Source organism: Sceloporus undulatus, chromosome 2 (assembly GCF_019175285.1).
Source record: "Sceloporus undulatus isolate JIND9_A2432 ecotype Alabama chromosome 2, SceUnd_v1.1, whole genome shotgun sequence".
Taxonomy (NCBI): Eukaryota; Metazoa; Chordata; class Lepidosauria; order Squamata; family Phrynosomatidae; genus Sceloporus; species Sceloporus undulatus.
The window spans coordinates 11,688,652-11,707,506 of NC_056523.1; the positions used below are offsets into that span (position 1 = coordinate 11,688,652).

Here is an 18,855-nt window from a genome sequence, read left to right on the forward strand (position 1 = left end):
CCTTCGAGTCTAAACCTGCTCTGGATATGATGTTTTCTGTATACAGGCTGAACAAATATGGTTCTTTGACTACATCTCCTGAAATGCCTTATCCAGCATGGCTGTCTTGGCTGGACTTGTAGCCAAAAAAAAATTAATTTGTCTATATTCTGGCTAGGTTAACCTTGGCTCAGAAATAGTCAGACATTTCCCTATCCCTGGCAGAACAAAAATCTCATAATAACGAAGAACGCAATTAAGAGTTTGGTGCCTTTTCATGAGTCTGTTTGTGTACAGTTCGTATATAGTTTTTAAACATATTTTAATATTTTAATGCATAATTGTTTTACCTTTTAAATTGTTTAATTGTTTTTCAAAATTTAGATTAATATTTTAAAAATATTTTTGTATTGTTTTTAAATTGTACTGTTTTAAATTTGTTGTTTGCCACCTGGAGTCCCTATATTGGGAGGAAGGCAAGATATAATAATAATAATAATAATAATAATAATAATACACCAAAAATTTGAGGCTTGAACGGATAGCCTCTCAGCCTAGTGGCAGTTGACCATGCATTTCAGACTTGGTCCCTGTTTGGCTTATTTCCAAGTCAACTTGGAAATTGCAGTTGCAGGCGGCTGCTTCATCCATCATTCTGATAATCTTAAAGAAATACTTGTATTTTGGGTGGTGGCTTGACACTTCAGTAGTCATTGGCATGTTTCCACAGCTTCAGGAGGCAACTCCCTTTTATCTTATCAACATGGGAAACACGTACACAAATATTCAAGCCCTAACAGCAGCACCTGCGCTTTATTCCAGCTCCTGGCAGCTTTTCATGTGATTTCTTCCAGAATAAAACAGATTCAGGAGACAAGGTGTCACAGTCATGCCAATCAGAAATACCAAATGCAACATTCAGCCGGAAACTTTGCATTAATGGGAAATGACTGCTCCCTGAATGATTCATAGAATCATAGGATCATAGAATCGTAGAGTTGGAAGAGACCACTAGGGCCATCCAGTCCAACCCCCTGCCATGCAGGAAATCACAATCAAAGCATCCCCGACAGATGGCCATCCAGCCTCTGCTTAAAGTCCTCCAAGGAAGGAGACTCCACTACACTCCGAGGGAGTTTGTTCCACTGTTGAACAGCCCTTACTGTCAGGAAGTTCTTCCTAATGTTGAGGTGGAATCTCTTTTCCTGGAGCTTGCATCCATTGTTCCTGGTCCTGTTCTCTGAAGCAGCAGAAAACAAGCTTGCTCCCTCCTCAACATGACATCCCTTCAAATATTTAAACAGGGCTATCATATCACCTCTTAACCTTCTTTTCTCCAGGCTAAACATCCCCAGCTCCCTAAGTCGTTCCTCATAGGGCATGGTTTCCAGACCTTTCACCATTTTAGTCACCCTCCTTTGGACACGCTCCAGTTTCTCAATGTCCTTTTTGAATTGTGGTGCCCAGAACTGGACACAATATTCCAGGTGGGGACTGACCAGAGCACAATACAATGGCACTATTACTCATCTTGATCTAGACACTATACTTCTATTGATGCAATCTAAAATTGAATTGATCTTTTTAGCTGCCGCATGACACTGTTCACTCATGTTCAACTTGTGGTCTACTTGGACTCCTAGATCCCTTTCAAACGTAGTTTCATTCAGTCAGGTGTCCCCAATCCTATATCTGTGCATTTTATTTTTCCGCCCTAAGTGCAATACCTTACATTTCTCCATGTTGAATTTCATTTTGTTAGCTTTGGCCCAGCTTTCTAGCCTATTCAGGTCATTTTGAATTTTGATCCTGTCCTCTGGGGTATTAGCTATTCCTCCTAATTTTGTGTCATCTGCAAATTTGATAAGTATGCTCCCAGTTCTGTCATCCAGGTCATTGACAGATTCAGGGACGCTGGAAGCGAGGGGACGATTCCCTGATGTTTAGGAAGCGCATCAGGCTTTCACACACACACACTTCCTAAACGTTTTACTGGGATTTTACCAGTGCTTGCCCCACAATAAGCACTGGTATGAAAATCTTTTCAATTACGGAGGTTATAGGGCAGAATTTGTAGGACCTGAGCAAAGTAGTGGGGGATAGGAGGCCTTGGAGATGTCTCAAATACAGCCTTGCCATGAGTCGAGGTCAACTCGAGGGCAATTAACAACAAAGTTTGGTGCAGTGAGAAAGAAGGAGGCGTAATACACAAGCAGATAGCATGTTTTGGGTTGCCGACAAATGGGATGCAGGCTTTTGTAATGGGTGAATGGTTTGCACTCTCAGTATACTGCATAACTGGAAACACCCTTCAGTCCTGACAACAATTCTGTACTGTGATCAGCTCCACTTACTAAATAAAGCTCTTCTCAATCTGCTGAAGGCTTGTGTTCCTGGAGGGGAGTTAGCCTATATATTACAGACAACTTCTGCCTAGTCAAAGAGCTAAGACATCTGTAGCCTTCTTTATGCTTGGGATCTTGGAGAACAGAAATTTTCTGTGGAGAGGAAGAAGGGGGAAACCTCTTTTGGTGTAACTTTCAGGGTTATTCAGACAGCGAAAATAATCTGGATTGAATCTTTGTTGTTCACATGCATTTCAAATACGTCCAATTAAGTTTCGGGGGGGGGGGTGCCAAAAAAAAACCTCTTACCCCGGGATAAATAAAATCCCCCCCCCCCCCCCAGGTTTTCAGAATGATTTGCACCATTGGCTGTGTGAATAATCAATGCAAATAGACCTGGGATAAACTGGGATAAAACTCTGCATACCTTGAATGTGCATATTTAGAATAAATTTGCATTGTCGACTCCATCTTTATTCAAGTGCTGGCACATGTGAGCAACCAAATTCCCAGAGATGCAGAGAGATGCAGTTCCATAGTGTGAACAACAAACCTAGAAAGGATGTGTGGGATTATTTGCATATTTACGCTAAAAAAAGGCATCTGAATTACCCCTCAGACTCAGTACAGGTTGCAATGCCACAGCAGGTCTGGATTCAGGTGGAAGGGAACCTGGTGATTCCACTCAGTCAGCGTTTACATGATGGCTATGGTTTAGTTTCTTCATGAAATTTTCTTGATCTGTGAAACTATCCACCGTTTAAATTTTCTACAGGGCTCTGGCACAATAGAATGTGTGGACAGTGGGAAAATGGCAAATGGCCTGTTAGCCCCAGCTATTATTGTCTGATATATCCATGCATGGGGAATGGATGAGTGAGACGGCCAACGGGTGTCTGTACAAATCAGGCTAAGGTAGGGGTAGAAATCATGCACATCTCCAGATGTTGTATGACTGAAATTCCCAGCATTCCTAGCTAGGGCTGTTGGAACGTGAAATCCAACAATATGTGGACTTCCAGTGTGGCATATGGTTTGAGTGTTGGACTGCAACTCTGGAGACCAGGGTTTGATTCCAAGCTCAGCAATGGTGCCAGAGCTCTCTGACAGAGAAAGCTAAATATCTCACAAAACAACAAATCCCCAAATTCCATAACATTGAACCATGGCAGTCGAAGCAGTGTCAAACTGCATTATTTCTGCAGTGCAGATTCCAACCAAGAGTGACAGAGAGGCAGTTGCTAGAATCATAGAATCGTAGAGTTGGAAGAGACCACAAGGGCCATCCAGTTCAACCCCCTGCCATGCAGGAAATCTAAATCAAAGCATCCCCAACAGATGGCCATCCAGCCTCTGTTTAAAGACCTCCAAAGGAGGAGACTCCACCACTCTCCAAGGGAGTGTTTTCCACTGTTGAACAGTCCTTACCATCAGGAAGTTCCTCCTAATGTTGAGATGGAATCTCTTTTCCTGCAGTTTGCATCCATTGTTCCGCATTCTGGTCTCTGGAGCAGCAGAAAACAAGCTTGCTCCCTTCTCAATATGGCATCCCTTCAGATATTTAAACAGGGCTATCATATCACCACTTAATCTTCTCTTCTCTAGGCTAAACATACCCAGCTCCCTAAGGTGTTCCTCATACTGCATGGTTTACAGACCCTTCACCATTTTAGTTGCCCTCCTTTGGACACGCTCCAGTTTCTCCACATCTTTTTTGAACTGTGGTGCCCAGAAGTGGGCACAGTTTATGGAATCTTCTCCAGGAGGCTATCAGAAATAAAGAGACAGGTCAGGGCACTTTGAATTCAGCACAGAAATGTGCCCAAAGAGATCTATGACACATGGATTCCACATGTGCCTCCAGCTACAGCCTAAGTGCCAGGTTCTTGTGAATTCCTGGGAAGTGACAGAAGCAAATTGGGAAGTGAACCTCCTATCTCAGACATGTGTATACAATATTACAGTAATGGAGATGAAAGAGTTGGACCACATTGATTCTAAAGAAAGGCTAAATCATTTTAGGAGTGGGGGGAAGGGCTTATGTTAAAAAAAACTAAACTAGGTAATTGTGGTTTCTTTACAACCCCACGGGGTGTCTTTATTGAAGATATGATTGAACCGGAGGCTTAATGTTCACACACACGTTTCCTCTCTTAGGATCAAGGCATACATAATATTTTAAGTGCGGTTGAAGTGGTTTGAAAATAGACATTTACTGCATTCCAAGGCTTTCCGTTTTTGGGCAGCAATTGTGTGTCCAAACTGTTTTCATTTAAATTGCAATCTTGCTCTGTAACCATTTCTCTGGTATGGCTGATTGGTAATACACTACCATATGGAAATAATATACTTTATTTATGTGCGTTTAACAGAGAACTTGTAGTTTTGTGGTGCAGTAGATTTATGTGTGTACGTGTGTGTGTTGATGGGTGGGTGTGTGGATGGGTGGGTTGTGAGTCCAAATCTGTACAGATGGAGTCTCCCTTATCTGGAATTCTGAAATCCGAAATATTCCAAGATCCAAAGTTGTCCACATGGGGGTCTGACATAGTGACGTTTTTGCTTTCTGATGGTTCAGTGTACACAAATTTTGTTTCATGAACAACGTTATTAAAACTATTGTATCGTTGGCCCTTCACAATTACAGCTTTGACTTTTTCAAAGTTGATTATTTTGAGTTTTGATTAATATGTTCTCTCTGGAAATCTCTAGTCCTCCAGTGCAACTCTGCCAGAAGCTCACTGTAGAGTTGTGCTGGAGAACCAAGAAGTTCCTAGAGAAAATACTGCTCTAAACATTTGTAGGTCCTCCAGCATGATTCTGTGATCAACGTCTGGCAGATGTTGAACACAGAGTTGCACTGGAGGACCTGGAGATTCTTAGAGAGTCGTTCCCTTAGGTAAAATGAATAGAGTCTTTTAATTTGCGATTTTTCCACATTCACAGGAGTCCTTCACCCTTAACCCCAGCAAATGTGGAGGAATCAATGTATATAAAATTACCTTCAGACTATGTGTATAGGTGTATATGAAACAAAAATCACCTTAATATTTAGATTTGGGCTCCATCTCCAAGATATTTCATTATGTATATGCAAATATTCCAAAATCTGAAAAACTCTGAAATCGCTTCTAGTCCCAAACATTTCAGATAAGGGAGACCCAATCTACATGTACATCTATATATACCTTTTTCTATTTATACCACACCTCCAAGGTCCTCCAGCCTGCTCCCTTAGTTTTATTCCTCATAATACCCATGTGAGGTAGGCTATGCTAAGAGATAGTGACTGGATCAAATCCTCTAAGAACTCCATAAATAAGCATGAATTTGAACCTGGATTTCCCCAGTCTTCATCCATCAGTCTTATCAATTCATCACACAGATAGATGGTGCCAAATTCAATCTCTGAATGAAAGGAACCGAGACACAGAAAGAGATGGTCTGTTTGGAAAAGACCACTAAGGGTGCAGCCACACTGTATAATTAAAGCAGTTTGACACCACTTTAACTGCCATGACTCTATCTTATGGAATCTTGGGATCTGTACTTTGATGAGGCATCAGCGTGAGAAAGCCAGCATGGTATAGTGGTTTGAGTGTTGGACTCTGACTTTGGAGACCAGGGTTCAAATCCAGGCTCAGCCATGGAAACCCAGAGGATGGCCATGGCAAACCCATTCTGAAGAAACTTGCCATGAAAACCCCATGATAGACTTAGAGTCTCCATAAGCTGGGAATGACTTGAAAGCACACAACAAGAGCAATAAGGCACCAGAGCTCTTTGACAGACAATCCAGGCTGAATACCTCATAGTATTCAGAAAAAAATGTTCATCCATTTTCCAGGTGGCTAACAGTTAACTGTTGTAAGCTCCATTCCCACTTACATTTAAACCGGTTTGCGATTGGCCTTTGCTCCGTGTCAGTGAATCGATTCCAAAAGGTCTGTCGTTCTCACTATGAAAGTGGATCTTTTCACTGTAATACCTTGTAATCACTTCTTTTTTGGCATGATTGTCATTCCCACTAGTTTGTGCCACTTCAAAATATGTGTCAGTCATCTGCGTATCATCAGTGTCCCTCCCCTCTGGAATGATGTAATTCAGATTCGTCATTCCCAATTGTTAAACACGCTCCAGAATCGATTTTTTTCAAAAGGACCACCAAAGAACTAGTATCAGGAAAGCACAGGTTTTTTGCATTTGCCTCGCTTCATCGCGATTGAAACTGGTCACAGTAGGATCAGAACCCGTTTCAGTTGGGAACAACAGTCATATAACCCAATCAGCAATTTGCTTTAAATCATAGTGGGAATGCAGCCCTAGGCCCAGTACAGACGGGCCCTTTGTGGTACGCCCATGACATGCTAGGGTTGCTTAGGGGCGGGGCATGCACACACCCTGCAACCCTAGCATGTCATGGGCACGCCACAGCTGTGCGGCACGATCCAGATGGTGCCTGCAGCGATGACGTGCAACCAGCAGAGCATCCAAATGGGGCTGCGCCTCGGGCATGTCATCACGCCATCACTGGCGCTTTGGCGCAGTGCAAATACACTGCAAAAAAGGAGCTGCTTCCGTGCACTTTTTTCTTGCTGCACAGGAGCGTTGCGCAATTTGGTTGCTGTGGCGCTGCTGCGGAGCAAGGAGAGGCACCTTGGAAAGATTTATTCACAGGAGGTTTGCCATTGTCTTTCTCAGAGGCTGAGAGAGTGTGACTTGCCCAAGGTTGCCTGTGAGTTTCATGGTTGAGCAGGGAATTGAACCCTAGTTTCCAGAGTTGCAGTCCAACACTCAAACCACTATGCCATGTTGCATAAAATTATGTATCAATAGCTCAAACAAAGTCCCCCCCCCCCAATCTTTCATGGAAACCCTAGTGAAAGCATCCTCTGCCCGTGCCCAGATCGGAAGCGAAAGTGAGTGCGATAATCTTCCTAGCCGTGTTAGTCTGGGAAATCAGTCTGCAAAGGGATTTCGCAGCACCTTTCAGAAAAACTGAAAGAAAGAAGTTGGTAGCATGAGCTTTTGCAGGCTTGAGCCTACCTCTGCTGAGGCATGTTTGAGAAAGTCATTTAAATAAAAAAATCTGAATGAAAAGCAGCTCTAGAGTATGTGACAAGGTCATTGATGGGAAGGAAAGCTGGTAGTTAATGTGAAGGAATGTGGAAGAATGTGAAAAAAGTTAGAAGTAGGTAGAGAAGAAGGTGAGAGAAAGTGAGATAGGGATAGATGAAGGAGAAGAGAATGTAGAGTAGAGACAGAGAAAGAAGAAAGAATGAGAAAGAGGCTAGCAGTAGCCATGCAGTAGGGAAGGAAGAGGACAAGAAGGGAGAGATTGGAGTCTGAGAAGATGTGGTAAGGTTTAAGTTAGATTAGATGTCAAGGAAGAGAGTTTGGGTGAATGAAAGTTAATGTAAGGAAATATGAGAGAGAGAGTTGGGTTAAAAGTATTATATAAATTGTATTAGAAATGTAATAGGTTGCTAGTATTGAAATTCAAGGGACCATCAATACTGGTATATAATAAGAATTTATTATGGAATGAGTGGAATATAGGTATATGTTTTTATATTAATATCTGTTGTAATATAAAAATAGCAATAGCAAGTACATTTCTATACTGCTTATCAGTCCACTTAAGCACTCCCTAAGCGGTTTACAGTGTGTAAGCTCATTGCCCCCAACAAGATAGGTACTCTTTTTAGCGAGCTACAGAAGGATGCCAGGCTGAGTTGATCCTGAGCCCCTGGCTGGTATCGAACTCACAACTTTGCGACTGTGAGTGAGTGGCTGCAGCAGGGATGTAGCCAAGGGGGGGGGGTTCTTGGGGTCCGGACCCCCCCTTCCATTAGAAAAACGAATGGTGTGTGCTGCTGCGCCGCCGCACCCAAGCCCCATTATAATGGTAGCACTTAGTCTGGACCCCCCCCCCCTTCCTAACATCCCAGCTACATCCCTGGCTGCAGTACCAGCATTTAACCACTGCACCACCAGGGTTCCAGTTGTAATATGTTGTTATGTATTTGTATGTATATGATTAGTGTTTTTATGTGCTAAAATGTTTAATAAAAATTATTTACACATTAAAAAAAAGTGTGCATGGCAAGCACCTTTCCCTCTCACCGCTGACTAATGCACTCCCTCAGGTTTGTAAAATACATAAAGGGCTGTCACACTGAGGATGGAGCAAGCTTGTTTTCTGCTGCCCCGGAGAATAGGACCCAGAGCAATGGATTCAAATTACAGGAAAAGAGAGTCCACCTAAACGTTAGGAAGAAATGAAATTATAAGAGCTGTTCAAAAGTGAACACTGCCTTGGATGGTGATGGAGACTCCTTAGGAAATTTTTAAGCAGATGCTGGATGGCCATCTGCTGGGGGTGCTTTGATTGTGTGTTCCTGCATGGCAGAATTGGGTTGGACTGGATGGCCCTTGGGGCACTCTTCAAAGTCTGTGATTCTGTGATTCTATGATTCTAACCATAGCGGCCTCCTCTGTGTCCCTGACTGCTCCGTCCCAGTTTGGAGGCACACCATTCAATCTCTCTTCCTCCAAGCTGGGCATGTGGGGAGGTGACAGAATTGGCGCATGGCAGGAATACTAGGCCGATGAATCAGTGTAGGAGAATTTTTGTCTGATTTCTTTACAAATCAGCTCCATCACTCCTGCACACGGAGAGCAGGACAGGAATGTGTGCACATTTGATTTTTTAGGGCGGCGTATCAGACGGTGTTCTTATCAATCAGTACCACATCTCTGTAGTTTAAAAAAGGAAAAGTGTCTCTAAATTTATAGCTATGGGGAGTAGCAGCAGGCCAGATTACTACTACTGCTAGCAAGTGGATTCTGGATGAAGAAAAAGGGGGAAGATTTAGAAAGCCTGGTTTTTCCTCTCCTTGTATGCCTTTGAGAGAGAAAGCCTATGTATACATACACACACACGCACACATGCACGCACACACACGCGTGCGCATGCACACACACACACAATATGAGGTGAAGAGGCGTTTTATTTACTCCCCATAAGTAATGGAGCAGGCCCTGGAGGGAAACAAAAGGGAAGTCCAGCAAAAAGTTTATTGGAAAATTGCAGCACTTTCAGGCCAACAGCTGGAAAAATAATAAGTTGGTCCGGCACAGGCTTTTCTCCAGAGTTTGGATGTTTGTGAACTCCCATGGATTCCAGCAGTGCATTGACCTGAATTGCAGGAGGGGGTGGTGGGATGTTTAGTTTCCCTTCTATAGAGAAAGGTTAATTCAGGATAGGGCTACCACCATCCAACCCCTCTCATTTCCCCCCACAACTTGGCAGGACTTCTGCGTCTTGAACAGCTGCGTTAACAGGCAGAAATTCTACTGATTCAGCTTCGATGTTAGAAAGAAAATTCCCCTGGCATAGAAGTTGTCGCTGTGGCGAAAGTATTCAGCTGCTAAATTTTGTGCCATCTTTTAAGAGCGTTAAAGGCACAGGAGCCCTGCCAAAGAAAAACAGGTGGGCACACTAAAAGCATTAAAAAGAAAAGCCAAAGTACCAATTTCTTCTCATCAAGTAGAGTCCTAAGCGGTTGAGAGGCTGACTTCCGCTAATCATCCTGCTCCAACCTAGCACTCTCCAGATATTTTAGACTATAATTCCCATCATCCCTAGACAGTGTGGCACTATCCACCCCATCTGAACGTACTGTTAAGGAAGGTTCCCCTCTCAACAGCTCAAATACAGGCTGAACTTGGAGAAACAAGCATTTGGGAAATGCAGGTTGGACTGGGGCATCTATAATGCAGTAACGCAGTTGGCACCACTTAAGTGTGTAGCTCCATCCTATGGTCTGGGATTTGTAGTTTTGCAGGTCTTTTGTCCTCTTTGCCATCGCATGCCAGTGCCTCACAAACTACAAACACCAGGATTCTGTGCATGGTGCCATGGCAGTTAAGGGGTGCAAAATACATAACTGCCATGGCTCAATGCTATGGAATGCGGGATTTGCAGTTTTGTAGGCAAGTCACATTCTTCAACCTCAGAGGGCAATGGCAAACCCCGCAAAGAAACTTGCCACGAAAATCCCTAATAGGATTGGAAATGACTTGAGGCACACACAACAACAACAACAACAAACAACAGTTTTGTTAGACATTTAGCTTTCTTGTCAGAAAGCTCTGTGCCACCCAAAACTACAATTCTGGGATTCCATAAATGGAGCCATGACAGTTAAAGCAGTTGTCAAATGCATTAATTCTGCAGTGTAGATTTGCCTGACGCTACCTATGTAAAACTTTGCGTGTCTTTTCCAAGTGAAACGACCCTGTGTAGGAAGATGCCATAACATCTGGAGGCAGCTCAATCCATCATTGTACGGAAATTATTTTAAGGAAGTCCTTAGGATATGATCATGCCCCCTCCCTCAATTATGAACTATCTGTATCTAATTCAGTTCTCCCTGCCTCGCTGGATTTCCTGCTTCATGGCTGATTCTTGGATGTATCTCCATTCGCTGCGGGTTGTTTTTCCACTGCGGTGGCTGTTTCCCAAACACCCAGCTTTGGCAAGAGCTTTGGGCCTGGGATCCTCATCAGGCCTCTGTTTGCATTCCTGCCGTCCACATCAATGTGATAGGCGATATCCACATTGTGCTTAACAATTCCCTTGGTGGCTTTTTAAAAAAATCTAGTGGCGTGATGCTCCAAGAACGGACTTGAATACCAGCCCTTTTATTGGATTTATCTAACCACAGTGTATTAAGGCACCAGTTCTGGATATGTGTATCTGTAGAAAAGAGAGTGAGAGAGATTTTAACACTTTTCAATAGACATACATATGCCCGTTGGTACATGAGAATGTCAATTCAAACTCAAAATCCTTTATGTATGGAAATGAAGTGGCAAGTCCAGTTTTAACTATGGTTGCTTGTGAACAAAGGCATTGGAAACTGGCCTTTTTGTATGGAAATGAAGTGGCAAGACCAGTTTAGCTGTGGAAAATAGCCTGCAGATGGAGAGAACAGATGAGTGTAAGACGCCCCCCCTGAGGATGGGGTCAGATAGTGTTGAAATGTGTGTAGTGAGCCAGAAAGCTGAGGGACTGTAGTTTGTAGATGAACTCCTGTTCTGGTCTTTCTCTTTTCAATCTACCTTTGTAGTTCTTTTGTTCAAGGACGGCTGACCTGAGGTCTGAGATGAAATGCCCAGGGCGACTGAAATGTTCTGCCACCAGTTTTTGTGTATGGCATAAATCATATTGGAGAATGAACACGTGAAGGTCCCCCTAATATTGTGGGTGATGCCATTAGGTCTTGTGATGACATTTCCTGGATAAATGTGCAAGCAGAGTTGGCATCTTGGTTTGTGGCAAGGCTTAGTACCTGTGTCCCTATCTGTGTCATGTGTCTTCCTGTGGGTGGATACCTGTCAGACGTTTAGAGGCTGTCTGTATGCAAGTAAATTGTGCCACCAAGAGCCCTTGAAAGAGCGGCATTATTGTAAAGAATGGGTTGTAGTTCATTGATGAAGTGCTTGAATGGTCCCAGTTGGAAGCTATATGTGACCACTAGTGACCACTAGAGTAACTGGGGTCACACACACATCCTCCTGACACACACTGGCCATGGCCTTGGCAGTCCTGGGGGTACACTGGTTCAGAGGAGAACTACCCTCTTCTATATTGCACTTTAGGGTACCTTTCCATCATTTAAAAAAAACAACAACAATGCTATTTTAACAAAAGAACAGCCTCATGTGATAAAATCATAGTATCATAGAATCACAGAATTTGAAGAGACCACAAGGGCCATCCAGTCTGATCCTCAATTACTGATTCTGTTCCCCCTTTTTCATCCTTTTCTTCACAGCTCTACACCATGGGGAGGCCACCAAGTGTCGTTTCCATCCTTCTCTTCCTCTACTGGCTGAGGGCTTCGTGGGAGGCTCAGGTATCCAACCCTGTCACCTTCCCATCCAATGCAACTGTTTTTTCTCATGTCTACACTATCAAGCTCGCAGGAGATGTAACAGAGGGTGAAGGAGACTCCTCTTTGCCCCAAGAGGCATTGGGCCCTCCTGGGTCCTCCCGTGGAGGAGGTCTATATGAACACACTCTGGACGGGCCCGATCAGGAGCACGTAGTTTTCACCCACCGCATCAACCTTCCCCCGCAGTCCTGTGGGTGTGCACCCGGCACTGAGGACACTCGGGATCTTCTGAAGCGGTTACAGGCACTTGAGAATGAAGTACGGTCACTAAGGGACACATGTCAAGCCGGACGTGGATGCTGTCCTGCTACTGCCCACAGCCAGGCCAGCACAGGTAAGACCTTGGAGGAGGAAAATGTAGCACTGTATAGCAAGTATTAGCTGTGTATGGTGCATATGATTGGCAGCCAAACTAGCCACGAGAAAGGGAAGCACTGCTTGGAAATAATTGAAATTTCATTTGTTACTCCTAATTCATTAAAATTTTGCACAACTGTTTCAAAGTCAATTCTTTGCATCATTAAAACACCAATGATATGCAAGTTGAGTTTCCCTTATCCAAAGTTCTTGGGGCCAGGAGTGTTTCAGATTTTGGATTTTTAATTCTATTTTAGTTTGGATTTTGGAATATTTACAGAGACAACATGAGATATCTTGGATATAGGACTCAATTTAACCAAGAAATTCAAGTATGTTTCATGAGACTCTTTCACACAGCAAAATGTGACAGGAACATAGCGGGATGCTCCCATTACTATCGTGAAATTGCTTGAAGATTATCAGATGACATCACGTGACATTGCCATAATCCCATCATTACTGTGTGAATAAAAAGGAACTCTAGTACTGCTTTTCATTCATGAGACTTTCCCGTGAATTAAAAGCGGCGCTAGAGTTCCTCTTTATTGACCCAATAATGATGGGATTATGGCGGCGTCACGGGATGTCATTTGACAATCTTAGTACACTAGTGACAGGAACATACACCTTATATGCATACCCTGAAGGTAATTTTATACACCCTATTTTTAATAACTACAGCCGCCAACTTTGTATGCATGGGGGATCTTTCCGGACACACACATCCCTCAGATAAGGAAAAATGTGGACCCTTAAGTCCCATTGTCCGCAATGGTGGGCACATGCCCCCATTGAAAATAATGTGGCTTGCCATCCACGGATGCTTAAATCTAAACATGGCAAGCCCACAGATATCAAGCGCCTGCTGTATGTGCATGAAACCAGGTTTGTGTACAGTGAACCATCAGAAAGCAAAGATATCACTATCTCAGCCACTTATAGAGATTTTGTAGCACCTTTGAGACTAACGGGGGGGGGGGGGGGGAGAAGTTTGTAGCATGAGCTTTCATAGACTTTAGTCTACTTCTTCAGATACTTATGGTGGAGTGGAAGCCAGGTACAGACAGGAGCACAGGAGTTTAACTGAAGAAAACTGAATGTTGGCTACTACAGACCCAGTCAGCATAAGTAGAACCCATGAGCTCTACATGATATGTAGTTTGCAAAGGGCTCCCCCCACATGTAGGTCCTTAGGAATGACATCCTGTTGTTTGCACTTGTTGAGAAAGAAGATATTTTTCTGTATCTGGGCAAGTTTCTTGAAGAGGTTGATGGATTTCCACTTCATTCGGCTAAATTTGATGCTTTCCGTAGTGGTAGAATTTAAAGATATAGCTGTGCTAGTCTGTAGAATTAATACATATAGAGATTTTGTAGCACCTCTGAGACTTACTGGGGGGAAAAAGAAGTTTGTAACATGAGCTTTTGTAGACTTTAGTCTGCTTCTTCATATGCTTATGGTGGAATGGAAGCCAGATACAGACAAGAGTGCAAGTGTTTAACTGAGTTTAACAGCCACCCATGTGCATAATTTTGGATTTTGGAGTATTTTGGATTTTGGATTTCCAGATCAGGGAGACTCAGCCTGTAAATGTGAATAGGTTTGACTCACTTGAGCTTTGACTCACTTCTCTGCTCCTTCTCATCCTACTCTTTTCCCTCACGTCTTCACACAGGCCAAACAGACATACGCAGTTTGTGTTCACACCATGGTTCCTTCGACCTCTCCCGCTGCCAGTGTGAATGTGAGATGGGCTGGGGTGGCCCCACCTGTGCTGAACCTGTCTGCTCCGGTGGGTGTGGTGGCCCACAGCGTGGCAAGTGTGTGAATGGCCGTTGCCAGTGCCGTCCTGGCTACTCGGGCACCCGCTGCGAAGAGCCACCTTCCTGCCCAGATGACTGTAATGATCAAGGCCGCTGTGTGGATGGGCGTTGCAGTTGCTTCCCGGGCTACATCGGCCCTTCCTGCTCTGAACCAGCGTGCCCCCAGGACTGCCAAGGCCATGGGCAGTGTGTGTCAGGAGGATGCGTGTGTGACCCTGGTTACTCTGGACCCGACTGTGGGACCCGGGCCTGCCCTAGCAATTGTAACCGACGTGGCATGTGCCAAAACGGCCGATGTATCTGCGAGCCAGGTTTTACCGGCCCAGCATGTGGTACCAAATCTTGTCCCAATGATTGCAACCAGAGAGGACGCTGTCTGAAGGGAGGAGTGTGTGCCTGTCACAAGGGCTACACAGGGCCTGACTGCGGACAACTGGCATGTCCAGAAGACTGCAGTGGCCACGGAGAATGCCAGAATGGAGTGTGTCTGTGCCAGGATGGTTATTCTGGAGATGACTGCTCCATAGGTAGGAAAAAACATAAGATTCATATAATCTTTTTTTTATCTATATTTTCCACAAAATACAAACCTCAGCCACAGTTATTTTCTATATAACAGTCAGTCATATGAAATTCAAAGAAGAGAAAGAATTGAGTATGAAAATGAGAATTTAAGACATTATATATGTATCAAAGCATTATAGAAATGACATACACATATAGGAAAACAGTGGAGAAATCTTTAGGAAACACCCCCAGGCACCTAAAAGCATCTGAGTAGTGACTAAATGGTTAACAGGTCAGGACTGCAGCACTATTACACTATAACAGCAAACCATTTATACAAAAAATCTGGAAAAGGTTTTGAGAGTGTAGACCGCAGAAAACACAGCTATTCACTTCAGAGGTTTTGTCCTTTCTGCCCAAGCACCAGAAGTAATCTGAGGTTTCCCTCCTGAAGATTTTCTTGGGAATCCCCAAGGAAGGGACAACCAGACTACATAGACACCACACTCGTGGCTAATTGATCGTTCTTGCAATACAATGAAAGGAGACATCCACACTCAAAGGGGTGGCTGATTCATAGTGGGAATGGATTATTTCCTGTCTGAAAAATATCATGTTCCCAACCAGTGTACAGCACAACAGCACTGGGGGAACTACAACATCATGTGATAAGGCTGAAGCAAAAGTGGGATCAAACCACTGGTATGACGATATAACAGTATGGTGTAATAAGGACCTTAGAGGTAAGTGCTACTGTATGACAATCATGTAAATAAACTAAAGCTTCAGTTTGTGAAGAACCATTGGATCCAGGAACTAACTTTTTGCAGCCAGGGGATTTTCAGCCTCCACTTGTCAAACAGCAATAAACTGATATGGCTGCTCTCTGAGGCTTTATTGGCTTCTGTTCAGGTTCAAACAGGAAAGAGAAGCAGTTGTACTGATATTCGTATGCAGGACCATCCCTACCATTAAACTACATGAGGCAGCTGGCCTGCCAACAGGTAACTAATATTGGATGTCACAAAAAGGCAGCAGTGTCTTAGAGTGCATCTACACTGTAGAAATAATACAGTTTGACACCACTTTTACCACCATGGCTCCATCCTACAGAATGCTGGGATTGGTGAGGCACTAGGTAGAGAAGGCTAAATACCTTGTAAAACTACAGATCCCAGGATGCCACAGGATGGCACTACAGCACTTGAATTTGTGTCAAACTGCATTATTTCTACAGTGTAGATGCTCCCTATGTTATTTAATTTAACATGATTGCATTTTTACTGGCAGTGAAAGTAAGACACACTTGTGGATTTTATGCCTGAAGAGCTAAAATAAATCCATTGGTTTTGGGTACTATGGCTGAGCATATTGACTGGGAGTGGAGTGGGCGGTGTTGGTGTTGGCTGTTACATCAAGCATCTCGATATTTTGGATGGTCCTGTTCATATGGCACCATCTTTGTAATACTTTCAGGAGAAAGTATATGACAAGTGAGATATAAAAATGATGGTTTCTTGCTCTGTTATATCTCCTCTCCCCCTGCACTCTGACGTCTGGCTCTTGGCTTAAACAGAGATTCCATCCATTGGTGTCCGTGTGTCAAACCGAGATGAAACATCTTTCCGTCTGGAGTGGAATCGCCCAGAGATTCCTGTGGACGCCTATGAGATCCATGTCTTACCCAAGGTAACCAAACTTCAGTTGCAAAGAGCAATACAATGTGGGGGGAATGGAAGATAGATGACTGCTGTGAATAATGTGTGTGTGTGTAAGATAGAGAGAGAGAAAGATTCAGAATGTTTCTATTTAAAATAAATAAATCCACATTAACCAATTAAAAAAATAATTAGTGGACATTAACGAACGCTAGGACTATAAAGAATATTCACATTCATTATCAAAAAATTATCAACCCACATAATATTTGTTTGTTTGTTTTTACGAAGAAACCCCCACCACCCAATTTTTAATGGAATTCGCACAAAAACCATTGTATTTGTAACTTTTATGCAAAAAAGTTACTGGTTTCTGCAAAACCTTTTCTCACAAAAACAATGTTTGTGTGAACAAAGTTTTTGCTAATGATGCTCACAATTCCCCAAATAATTCTTTAAAAACATAAGAATGTACAAGGATTTCACCAAGCAGGAAGAAGTGTTTTCAAATATTTCATTCTTGCATGTAAGAAAAAACAACAACAAAGATTTATATCTTCAGTTACATACACACACACAAAGATACACATCTTCTGATTTCTTGCCATCCGGAAGAACTTTTCCCTCTGTATAAACAGAACAAGATACCCCAAAGTCCTGCATTTGGGGGGTATGGGTTCTTCATAAAGACAGAAGTGTGTGTGTGTTGTATAATTTATGAATGTTGGCAATGTATTAATTTTACAGAGAAACACATGGCTAAGTTAACTCACCAGTACTTTCAATTTGGTGTTCAGGTAGAACACAAAGTAGCTACTTCCTGACTGTCAATTCCATATGTCATGAATTTTAACTGTCTTTATTGCTATTTTTGAAAACCTGGCAACACTAACTCTGAGTTTTAGTCCCCAAAATAAGCCCAGCACTTTGTATAGTTCCTTTAAAGTTTAGGCTGAACCCTAAAACAGATACTGTTTCCCATCGACATGGAGGTTTCTTGTTCTGGAACTGGCGGTAATTCTCAGCAGCAGTAGTAATAACAACAACAGTCAGCCCTCCATATCCACAGATTTTTTATCTACAGATTCAGTCATCTACAGCTTGAAAACATTGAAAAAATATATAAATTCCCAAGAGCAAACCTTGATTTTGCCATTTTATATTAAGGACACCATTTTACTACACCACTGTATATAATGGACCTTGAGCTTGTTTGGAGGTTCTAGCAGGGGAGCGCAGCTATCGTATACCCTTGACCGAAGAACGGTACACTCCTTCTATCTGGGATGGTCGTCCTCTTCCACCGAGCACGCAGCTTCGGGAGGGACGCACATGGAGCGGTGAGGGAGGAAGGGGACACCCGCCTAGCCAGCCAGATCAGCCGAATCAACCCTGGCGATCAATGGGGTGACAGATGTCACAGCCAGATCGCCATCACATCCACCACTGTATATAATGGGACTAGAGTATTCTTGGATGTTGATACCCATTTGAGTCCTGGAATCAAACCCCAGCAAATACCAAGGGCCCACTGTATTATTATGATTTTATTCATTTATATTGCCAGTATCCAGTAATGGGACTCAAGACGGCTAACATTTTAAACAGTATAGTTTAAAAACACTACAAAAAATGAAAGTATATAATATACAATTAAACAATAATATATTAATCACAAATTCTAATGTGCATTAAAACCATCAAGAATAAAGACTATATACATACCCTTTAAGGACCTGTTCGTTAATCACTAAATATTCATTTGGCATATATCCAGCACACAGTTTGGCAATTCCAAGGTTTAGCCAGCCTGATTGATTCAAAGTGATTGAACTTTGTTGTTGTGTGCCTGCAAGTCAGACTCATTTCTGACTTGAACATTTATGCAAGAGTCTTCCTTTGCACCTCCAAATGGAGGAGGATCTTTTGTGTAAAGGGTTGAAGACCTTCCTCTTTCATTCACTGGATTGAGTTGCTGAGTGTGTTGAAGATGGCCAAGATGGGAAATGAACGATAAGGAGCTTGTTTGTATTTATGTTATAATATTATTTTAGCATTTTTGTATTTCAGCATTTTATAGTGTTGTGTTTTATCCTCCATTTTTGATTATATGTGTGTGATGTTCTGCTCCTTGGTGGAAATGGTGTTATAAACAAGCATTATTATTATTATTATTATTATTATTATTATTATTATTATTATTATTATTATTATTAT

At 42.7% G+C, this 18,855-nt stretch overlaps 1 protein-coding gene across 1 annotated transcript in view; it reads left to right on the plus strand.

Annotated features, from left to right (window-relative positions):
• Positions 1 to 18,855, plus strand: part of TNXB (tenascin XB) — a 140,610-nt gene that overhangs the window by 31,128 nt on the left and 90,627 nt on the right. Inside the window, 3 exon segments of the mRNA XM_042450345.1 lie at positions 12,170 to 12,623; positions 14,326 to 15,000; positions 16,557 to 16,669. Coding sequence (XP_042306279.1) covers positions 12,179 to 12,623; positions 14,326 to 15,000; positions 16,557 to 16,669 — 1,233 coding nt within the window. The 5' untranslated portion in view covers positions 12,170 to 12,178.